Source organism: Danio aesculapii, chromosome 13 (assembly GCF_903798145.1).
Source record: "Danio aesculapii chromosome 13, fDanAes4.1, whole genome shotgun sequence".
NCBI lineage: Eukaryota > Metazoa > Chordata > Actinopteri > Cypriniformes > Danionidae > Danio > Danio aesculapii.
The window spans coordinates 38,991,777-39,002,635 of record NC_079447.1 but is presented as its reverse complement, the minus strand read 5'-3'; the positions used below and the strand labels follow the sequence as shown (position 1 = coordinate 39,002,635).

General features: G+C 36.5%; 1 protein-coding gene across 2 annotated transcripts; it reads right to left on the bottom strand.

Annotated features, from left to right (window-relative positions):
- Positions 1-2,512: 2,512 nt before the first annotated feature.
- Positions 2,513-10,084, bottom strand: LOC130240197 (neurofilament medium polypeptide). Of its 2 annotated transcripts, XM_056471636.1 has the most exons (4): positions 8,933-10,084; positions 7,837-7,961; positions 4,954-4,980; positions 2,513-4,869 (listed from the first exon to the last, which is right to left on the bottom strand). In XM_056471636.1, the coding sequence occupies exons 1-4, from the start codon at positions 9,929-9,931 to the stop codon at positions 2,787-2,789; spliced, it is 3,234 nt and encodes a 1,077-aa protein (XP_056327611.1). In that variant the 5' UTR covers positions 9,932-10,084; the 3' UTR covers positions 2,513-2,786. The 2 variants fall into 2 exon arrangements, with proteins under 2 accessions (XP_056327611.1, XP_056327610.1); XM_056471635.1 differs by having other exon boundaries at positions 2,513-4,980.
- Positions 10,085-10,859: the final 775 nt, after the last annotated feature.

The window sequence follows — 10,859 nt, the reverse complement described above, 5'->3', positions numbered from 1 at the left end:
AAAATTGAATGTTTTGGTCTGAGGCCATTGTTACTGTTAAGGTGAAAAAAAAAAAGTATTTGCTCTTAAATCAACATCTGACCATTTGCTTCTGCTTTACAGTCCTTAACTGATGATGTCAGATTGATTGCTTGGACGAAATATGCTTAGTCACGCCTTCCAACCGTTAATGTATATCTATCGCAAATAAAACCCCACCCCTTTCTCAATATTCATTTTCACTTGGAAATGCATCATAGTACTGAAATAAAATTCTGCTGCAACTTCCGGTTCTCACAGACAGGCTGTGTTTTATAAGTTACAAATAAAATATTTTAATGTGGTTTCTTTTTTTTACTGTATGCTCATTTATGCAGAAATTCAAGTGTTCCTGATCATTTCCTTTGCCATTTATTTGTTGTCTATAAAGGAATAAGTATTAATAAACTTGCACACATTGGTCACTTTATAAGGTTTATTTGTTAATGCTAATAAGTAGCATTAATCAGCCAATCAAATGATGGCAACTCAAATGCATTTAGACAATAAAGATGTTAGCAAGTCCAACCAAATATCATAATGCATGACAAAAGAAATATAAATGACTTTGGTTGTTGGTGCTCATACAAATATTTTAGAAATTCTACTTTGATTTTCCAAAAAAAAAAAAAGGTCTGCAAAAGAGAATCTCACATACCTATGGGCATCAGCAAAAGAAGTGTATAGCCTACCAATGGTTTTTTTGGTCATTTAATAACAGCAAACTGAGGCTGCAATTCACATTTGCTCACCAAAGCTGGACAAGAAAAGCCGTCAGGAGAAGTTTAAAATTATCGTCTGGGTTTTTGAGTCTTGCTTTCTGCTACAGCAAATTGGTTGATGGTTAGATTTTAGCTTTCTCTTTAAAAGCATGAATTCATTTCATGTTGTACTCCAAAGTGGAGAAAAATATGCAGTTTTGAAGTGTACATAGTTACCTAGGCCTATCCCTGCTGAAAAAAAAAACAGCTTAAACCAGGCTAAGCTGGTTTTAGAAGGGTTTTATCAGACTGGTCTTAGCTGGTAAGGCTGGGAAATGACCAGCTAAAACAAGCTTAGCCAGGCTTGGAGCCCAGCTATGTCCAGCTTAAACTAGGTGGTTCAAGCTAGTTTTAGCTGGTCATTTCCCAGCCTGGCCAGCTTAGATCAGGCTAGAAATTGCTGTAACCAGCCTGGAAATGGCCCAAACTCCTCTAAAACCAGCCAAGTGACTGGTTTATGCTGTTTTTTTTCTTCAGTTTTTAGCAAGGTATACTGTGTAAAGCACATTATTTGACAGAAAACAGATAAAAATTGAAAAACTTTTAGACTAAGAACTTCCAGTTATTACTGTTAATTTGGCATCTGATGGAAATGTCCATACTATTGATATATGGCAGTCAGGAATACTTGATTCTGATTTTCACGACATTCCACTATGTGGTAGATAATAACCCTTGAAACTAATAACACATTCTCATCCAGGTTCTTCGAATCTTATCCATTATTGGGTATATTATTACAGTACTACAGTTTGGCGCCATCTTGTGACGGAAGGATAAGTGTAAGTTTTACAGGCTACATTGAGTGTTTTTTTTTTTTCTTGAAAGCTTTACTTTAAATTAGAGAGTTGCTATATTATTGAAGCTTAAGTCAATGTTTGGGTCTAACTGCTTACTTTGGCCTACATCAATTTGGTTGTTTTTGCAGTATAAATCATTTCAGTTTTGTTTTCTACGAGAACAACTTAGATGTAGCACTACATACATCTTAGGCTACTTCATACAAGCATTAATGTTAAATACTACAACTTTATTTTTTTGTCTAATTGACAACCATAGTCCTACTCCAACCTTCAGTGTCACCACGAATCATTCATTTCTAATAATAAGCAATGCTTTATTGTGTTCATGAGTTTCTGATCAATAGGAAGTTTAAAAGAACTGCATTTATATCCATTACTAATTTTAAAAGTTTTACAACAAGGTATTAGACTTTAGTAAATTTAATGCACCAACTAACACAAGTTTGGCAGTGTATTTCTTAAAATGTTTATTAATCTTTCAGTAAACAGGTAAACGTATAGCTTTAGCGGCTAGTTTGTTAGAAGCTAATTTGTTGTAAGAAAAAAAAAAGAGCTTGAGCATTGCAAAATAATATAATTGGCAGTGTTTAGTTAGAAAACTATGGTGATGTTGTAAATCATTTTCTCTGGTTAAAATATTAAACAAAGTAGCTCCAGACATTTTAAAATATTGAGCAGTCTTACAGGGCCCATCTGTGTATAGAAATCCTAGGGAATACATAGTAAAATGCCTTGTGATAGTTTATAGATGAAACGCTGCTATGATGACAAAAGAGAATATGTAAGTCTGCATGTGATAGTTGGCAGGTGTTGCAACCAACGATCAGGAGAGGAGCAGGAAACACCACTATTGGCTAACAGCTTATAAAACTCAATACTGTAGTTCCTCTGTAGGAAATTCCACAGAATCAACAGACCAATAAACACCGATATGCTGCAATATTTATTCAGTTACTGTAAAGCACTACAGTCATACATTCATATGGCTTTTCGGAGCAAGGGATGTAGCAAAATAAAATCTTATACATTCTTTATGTACACCTAGATCACAGTGTACGCATGCATCTGCATCGGAAACGTGAGAGTTTGAGAAAGCATTTCTACGAATCATGCGAGTCATTTATGTTACATTCATCAAGGCTGCTTACTGTCTTTTCTTAGCAATTTTCTGCAGCAATTGATTTTCTATACCACACTGGGGAGTTTAAGAAGCTTTGGTGTCCACGCTGTCCGTCTTCTTGGTCTCTTTGACCTGATCTGACTTCACAGTTTTGTCTTCAGTTTTGGTTGCTGCTGGAGCCTTCACTTCACCTGATTTTTTGTCTTTTGGGACAGTGTCTTCACTCTTCACATCTTTGCTGCCTTTGGTCGTCACAGTATTCCCCTCTTCGGCTTTTCCAGGCATCTTCACTTTGTTTTCTTTAGTGTCCTTTTGTTCAGATGTCGTTTCCTGGGCTTTGGGGAATTGAGTACTCTGCGTCTCATCAACCGATTCTTCCTTGGTTTTAGCTTTATCTTTGTTTGTTTTCAGACTTTCTGCAGCGCTAACACTTCCGCTGTCCTCCTTTTCTCGCTCCTCCTCAGACTCTTTAGGCATTGCTGGTTTAGCGGTTTCTGTTTTGATGATGTCCACACTGTCACTTTTAGCGTCATCCTTTAGCTCTGACTTTACCTTCTCCAATTTCGGTTCCACATCTTTGGAATTGTCCTTTGTTTCCGTAGGTTTAGGATGTTCAATATTCTCTGGTTTTACAGCATCACTTTTGGTGTTCTCCTGTTTCTGTGGCTTTTCAGGTTGAGATTTTCCTTCCATGACTTTAGAAAGGTCTTCTTGTGTCTTTCCAGTTTCTTTAGGTGTATCACTTTCAACCTTTTTGGTTTCGACGCTGCCTGCACTGTCACTTTTGCTGTCCTCCTGTGTCTGAGACTTTTCAGGTTGTGTCTTCTCTTCAGTGATTTTAGGAAGGTCCTCTTGTGTCTTTTCTGTTTCTTTAGGTTTAGCAAGTTCTGCTTTTACAGTGTCACTTTTGCTGTCCTCCTGTTTCTCCTGCAATTTTTCAGGTTGTGATTTTTCCTCCGCAACCTTGGGAAGGTCCTGCTGTGTCTTTTCAGATTCTTTAGGTGCAACACGATCATCTTTTTCAGTTTTGGCACTGCTTGCACTGTCACTTTTGTCATCCCTCTCTGTCTTAGACTTTTCTTTGGGAAGGTCTTCTTGCTTCTTTTCTGTTTCTTTTACCTTGGTAGTTTCAATTGCCACAGTGTCTACATTTCCATCGCTTTTGCTGTCCTCCTGTTTCTTTGACTGTTCTTCTACCTTTGCCTTTTCTGCTTCGTTAGATTTAATACCTTCATCTTTTTCTGTTTTCACATCATCTATCACTTCAGTAGCTTTGCTGTCTTTTGTAGACTCCACAGATTTTTGCTCCTTTGATTCAGTCTCTTTTTTCTCCACAGGTTTCTCTGGTTGTTTGTTATTATCCTCTTGGTCTTTTTCAGATTTTTCTTCCACTTTTGCTGTTTTTGCTGAAGTCTTCTCTTCGGTAGTTGGTTTATCAAGATCATGTTCGTCTGCTTTGGGAGTATCTTTCACTACAGGTGGCCCTGGGGCTGTTTCTTTCTTTTTTTCTGGTGATTTTGCAGTTGTAGAATCTTGAGAAGAGATTTTGGCATCTTCGGTTTTTGGAGAAGTAACTTCAACAGTCTCTCCACTGGGCTTAGTGTTCACTAATGTTTTGGGCTCCAGAGAAGGTTTGTCATCAGATTTCTCAGGCATTTCTCGCTCTTCAGTTTTGGGAACCTCTTTCTCTTTAATTGGTTCATCTGTCTTTTTTACATCTTCTTCAGGTGCTTCTTTTCCCTTTGTGTCCACCTTCTGGTCTTTGAGCTCAGTGCCTTTTTTGTCTGTTTCTCTATCTTTACCTACTTCATCAATGTCTTTTTCTGTAGGCATTGATTCTTGCGTTGGTTCAGAGTCAGCATCTTTTTGTCCCTCAGGACTTTCCTCAACTGGCTCATCCTCTTTTTCATCACTTAGTTTGTGTTCATTTTCGGTCACTGCTTCTTCAGTGTCATTCCCCACAGCAGGTTCTTCAGGATCTGCCGCCTCTTGTTGAGTTTCACCATCTTTCTCACTGCGTTCCTCATCTGTTTTGTCATCCTCTCTGTCCTCTCCACTCTTTTCAGAGCCAGTGTCCGAGATTTCCACGTCTTCTCTGGTTGTTTCTGTAATAATCTCTTCAACAAATTTGTACTGAGGCTCTGCCTTTCGGGTTGCTCCCCCCTGCCTTTTGACACAAGGGAGAGTATAGATGGGTGACTGTCTGTAAATGTATGGTACTGAATTATGTGCATCTGAGATTATAGAGTACCTTGACTCTTCACCTTCCAAAAGTTTCCTGCAAAACAAAAACAGTTCAGAATAATCACACTTAACTAGTGGCAGCTTGTGTATTTTCTAACTGCATTGGGAAATGATAAATATGACACATTTTTGACATTGCTCTCAGTGCTGTCACAGCCAAATTGTATCAGTGCTATAATTTAGTGTCATTTAGTCTCGTTTTCATAAACAAATTTCAAGAGAAGCATGATCTATTTTGACAAGGCTTCATTGACAATCATTCTATTATTCAATCAGCTCAAGACCAAACCCCTATAAATAGTCAAACATGTCATACCTCCATTTTCTCTCGACTTTAGCATCCCTCCTCCACCCCAACTCCACACTATTACAAACTATAAAACTGATACCTAATTAAATCTGAAGGTGGAGTGTTCAGGAGCTGGGCTAGACACTTTGTTCAGACCCCTATCTCTCTCTCTGTCCTCTCAAGGGGAATAACAGTTATGATGTTATGATGTCTTTCTGAGCCCAAAGCTCCCTTCCCTGAAAGCACACCAAATACACATATTCTATTCAATCAAATATCTGTGAGTGTGAACTTGTGAAATAAATGTTGTCGATTGTATCCTATTAAGCTTTTCTTAATAAAATTACAGAAATGTTGGAACTTGGTGAATTTTCTTTCTTTGTTTGGTTCGTTTAAGCATGTGTGAACAGCAATCACTATCAGATGAGAGTAATTCCTCAAACTGAAATAAAAGGTGGATTTAAAAAAAAAAATGTTTTGTGTTTTTTTTTTTGAGTGAAAATCAATTCCATCCATTGCACCAATGAAACAAGCATTATCATATTCATAACAGGAAATGTGTTACATAAAAAGCAGTAGTCCCATCAATCAATTTTGTGATTAAAAGACATCAAATAGATGTTCAACATAGATGTCTCGGCTAAAACCAGGGTAAATTTGGCCTGTCAGTAAAAATCTAATAGACATCTAACAATAGTCCAAAAATAAATTTCCAAAGGCCAAAAAATAGGCATCAAATAGATAAATTAGACAGACTTCACATGTGTAGTCATTCATTTCTGTCTATTTGATGGTTCGACTGTTGTTTGATATCTATTAGATTTTCACTGACAGCCCAAATTTAGCCTTATTGTTTTAGTCGAGATTTTGATGTCTATACATAAAAATGTATATTAGATGCAGGACCGTAGCCAGCCTGGTGAAAGGGGTGGTTATTTTTTTTCTCTAAAATTAGATTTTTTTTTTTTGCAATTATTCGCCTCACTTTCTTTTCATTGAGGTTTAAATACTGCATTTTAAGTTTTTTTCTGGATTAGCTTGTTGGGTGGTTATTATAACCACAATGTTACAAAATGTAATTTTAATGTACCAAAAACATTTACTAATTATTTAGAATAAAGAAATATTATTTATTTATTTATAAAAAAAAACTTATTTATCACGTCATATCAACAGAAAAAAAAGGAATCTGTTGAAGTTTTAAATTAGAAATTGTAAAATATTGTTATTTGTTAGGCAAATAATAAACTGGCCAGCACATTCAACTTTCCTTGGTTTGAATTTGGCCATTTGAATAAGAAAAAAATCTACACATAATAATAATAATAATAACGTAAAGCTTCCCGATTTTCCATTTGAAAATTTATAGATAACATCAATAACCTAATTAGTATTAAAATTAACTTTAATATGTTTCAGAATTACCTTTTGGTGCTTCACTCCTTTTTATTGATAATTTTTTCATTCAACAATAAGGTCCAAGATTTAGAATAAAAGTTACTTGTACATGTAAACTGTAGTCTCTATTTAACAATATAGTAGGTCAGTAGTGAAACATGGTCTTAAAGCCTTCTTCGATGCGTTATTTTCACTCTTTATGATGGCATAGCAGTCAAAATAGAACAAATGAACAAATTCTGGACCATTGTCAGTGGGGGAGTGGGTCTTTCGAACCACCCGAACCCCCCCTGGCTATGGGCCTGAGATGTCTTTTCAAAACACATACAAAAAAAACTTGCTGAGAGTGTCGGATTTGGAAAGTAAGAATGGTACATTTGTCATTGCAGACTAGTTGTATTGAAAGAATGCTGTTCCAACAAAGCCTTAACTCCAACTCTAACTTAACTGCACTATAAATTTCACACACGAATATTGATTCTCAAAAGCAATATGAATAGTTTTTCTATATTTAGTATTCCACATTCTGAATAAATGTATACATCTGAAATTGAGAAGTGGGTTCTGTTGGAACTTACTTGCTTTGACGTTCCTGTTCATTTTTGCAAATATAAAAAGCATATGTATTCAAACTATCAAGAATCAAGAAGTGAAAGCTTCATAATGGTTATTTGGAAAATTATTTAAAATTAGGCAAGCGTTTGTTTAATAAAAATGACAGTCTTGTTCACTCTTTAGTTATGTCTATTATCACTGTATCTGTACTGAAATATCTACAAGACTACACCTTCAAGGTATGAATAAGCTGACAATCCATTCATTTGCACTGTTGAGGGATTCAATTAAAATTAATTCTGATTGGACAACCGCTATTTACCAAACTGACGGAATCAGAAATACAAACATAAAGACCAAATAATAATAAATGAGAACGAATTGAATTACATTTTTCAAGAATGTTTTTGAATTACATTTTGCAGCCCACAGCTTGAAAACGTACTGAATCAGATCCATTACAACCAACCATCACAGCAGCATGGGCATTACCTTAGTGGGTGTAAGTCATCATGATATAGTCTGCAGTGAGGACATCTAGCATTTTTCTGCTCATCATTGTATTCTGAGATGTTTAATAAATGTTTTGCCTATTGTTGGCTATGAGGTTCAACAGTAATGGTTTTACAAAATGTTGTCTAATAATACCTGTAGGAGTAGATTTCAGCATCCAGTGCCATTTTGACGTTGAGAAGGTCCTGGTACTCCCTCAGATGACTGCTCATATCATATTTAGCATTTTTCAGCTCAAATTCCAACTCTCTGATTGTGTCCTACACCATGAACAAAACAAGTGAACCATTAAAGCAAACATTCACATCATATGTTACTGAATGTTTGATTATATCCACCTTTAGTGTTTTAAATCAGGATTGACACTTCGGGTTTAAGGATTTTTCATTTAAATGGACTAAAACAGATCCTTTTAAATAATAGGATTGCTGTCTGTTTGACTAATATATTTGAATCGACTCATCCATTATGTATAATCAGTTACTGAATTTCAGTCAAATAAATAAACTAAATAAAAATATACTTTAGTCCATATTGTTTTCTGTTTTTATGCAATTTTTATACCCATTTCACTTTTTTGGGGGATTTTACTTTAATTATAATTCTTACCCTTAAATAAGCATTGTTTAATACAATACTGTCAAAATTAAGAAATTAAATATCTAACAAAGTTCCAGTTAATGGCCAACAAAATTTAACTAACGCAAAATACATTATGCAGGGAATAAATTTACCTCACTAAACCCTGCTTTTGTATATGATGATGATTATTATTACATCATGCTTATAGGCAAGGGCGGTTTTAGCGAATTGGGGGTCCTAGGCATCTCCAGCCATGGGGCCCAAGTCCTGATGCACCCTTTCTACTTTTACTTCCCTTATAATAATATTATATTTTAGTGTATATTAAATAATATTTAATTTTGTAAAAAGTTCTCTCACTAAACAAAATATGATAGAAAATTATGTTATATATTGTTTATAGATATAATTTATACTTCTATATATTTATTGGGGGCCCACAGATTTCCTGGGGCCCTAAGCGGCCGCTTACCTCACTTATTGGTTTAATCAACCCCTGCTTACAGTCACTAAATTCTCAAGCTATCCCCATCATTTGCAAAAGCTTCGAAGTCCTCAACTTGCTATACCTTGATTTAAACAGAACTGTCAAATAAAGTCTCTTATTTCAACATTTCTCTCATTTCTTAAAATATTCTGTGAGTCTTACCTGATAGTGATGGATTTCAGCATTGTGCCTTTGCTCGAGGTCATACAGCTGCCTCTCCAGTCCTTCTCTCACCCCTTTCATGGAGTCGAGCTCAATGTTCTTGGACTGGAGCTGTCTCCTGTGTTCATTAATCTCCGCTTTAGTGGCCATGAGCGCTTCCCTGTTGACCTCAGCAGCTTTGGTCAGTCTGGCAAACTGTGCTCGAAAGCGCTCCTCAGCATATCGGGTGTCGGAGTCGGAGTGACCTTCAAGTTGCATCCTAATGCCTCTCAGAGCTGCAGTGACATCGCTTCTGCTAAAATCACTTATTTCTGCAGTCATATGACCCTCTTCGATTTGTGCCATCATTTCAGCTACCTCACTTTCATGGTTTTTCTTCAGGAAGCCTATCTCTTCCTGTAGAGCTCTGGCTTTTCTGTCCATCTCTTGTTTGGCAAGGTAGGCATCATTAATGCATTTCTTTAGAACTGAAATGCCATCCTCAGCATCAACACGACCACGGGTCTCCCTCTCGTACTTTTCTCTCAAAGTGTTGAACTCGTCCTCCAGGTTCTGGCGGTTGATTTCAATCTGGTGCTTTTGAAGGCCCATCTCATGAACTTGCTCCCTCAGACTACTGAGTTCAGACTCATACTCTTTGGACAGAGAGGCAGATGATTTGGCTCTGAGTCTAATGGCTTCGATTTCTTTCTCCAGAGCTCTGTTTTGGTTCTCCAGGTGGTGAACCTTCTCGATGAATCCCGCGAAGCGATCGTTGAGCCCCTGCAGTAATTCTTTCTCACTGATTTTCCTCAGATTCATCGCACCTGCATATTTGCTTGAGTAATCGAAGCTGTCGGCCGGTTTCGCGGCGAATTCGCTAAGGGTTTCATTTCCTCTGAGCGGAGCTGGAGAGCCGAAGCTGAAGGCAGACCTTGAGAGGAGTTGTGATGAAGGACGCGGTGTTTGGTACCGGTGCTCTTCCCGTGTCCGGCCAGGTGATTGAAGAAGACGCTCCATAGTGTGGCTGGTGCGCTTTCTTTCGTAGCCTTCAGTGAAAATGCTTCCCTTTTATATACTGTGATAGATGCTAGGTTTGCGGAATAGAGCTGTCCATACTGGTTAAATGCACAGAATCAGCTGTTCAGCTCAGCATCCTGCGCATTCACTCACTCACTCACTCTCCGCCGCTGATCCCCGGGGAGCTGCTGACGTGACGTCACACCAACTCATCTCCTCCGTAGATTCAAAGTATTCTACATTTTTATTTATTTAATGTATCTCTAGACCATCTCAAAGTTTTCATCGTATTTGCCACTTATAGGCAGGCTACATGTTTTAGCTAATAATTTTGTATTTTATTGACTAATTGCTATTAAAATTAGAAGAATTTTTTTTTATTTAGGAGAAAATGACAATAGATCAATAGCATATATGCATGTATATGTATATATGTAGAGAGAGAGAGAGAGAGAGAGAGAGAGAGAGAGAGAGAGGGAGAGAGAGAGAGAGAGAGAGAGAGATACACTATGTAAAATGTACACTATGCTCTCAGAAAATTTGTTACAATGTTGTACCTTTAAGGAAATTATTTGTACAATGGGAAACTAAAATGTACCTTTGGTTTTTAAAACCTGCAGATATTGTACCTTTATCAAAGCTACAAATCTGATCCATAAAAGTACTACCACAATGACAAGACACTTTGTACCTTAACAGTGTTAAATGCACTTTTTACATTTTAAATAAAGAATACAAATACTTCAACATAATTAAAAAGATCTATTTTTTTTGCTTAACATTTCACAACACTTTTCACAAAAATGTTACAGAAATACATTCTCCCACATACAATATACATTTTTTTCTCAAATTTTCACACAATATCTTTGTAATCACTTAAAATTGAATTATTAATTTACTTTTTTAAATAGAAATAGAATTATGC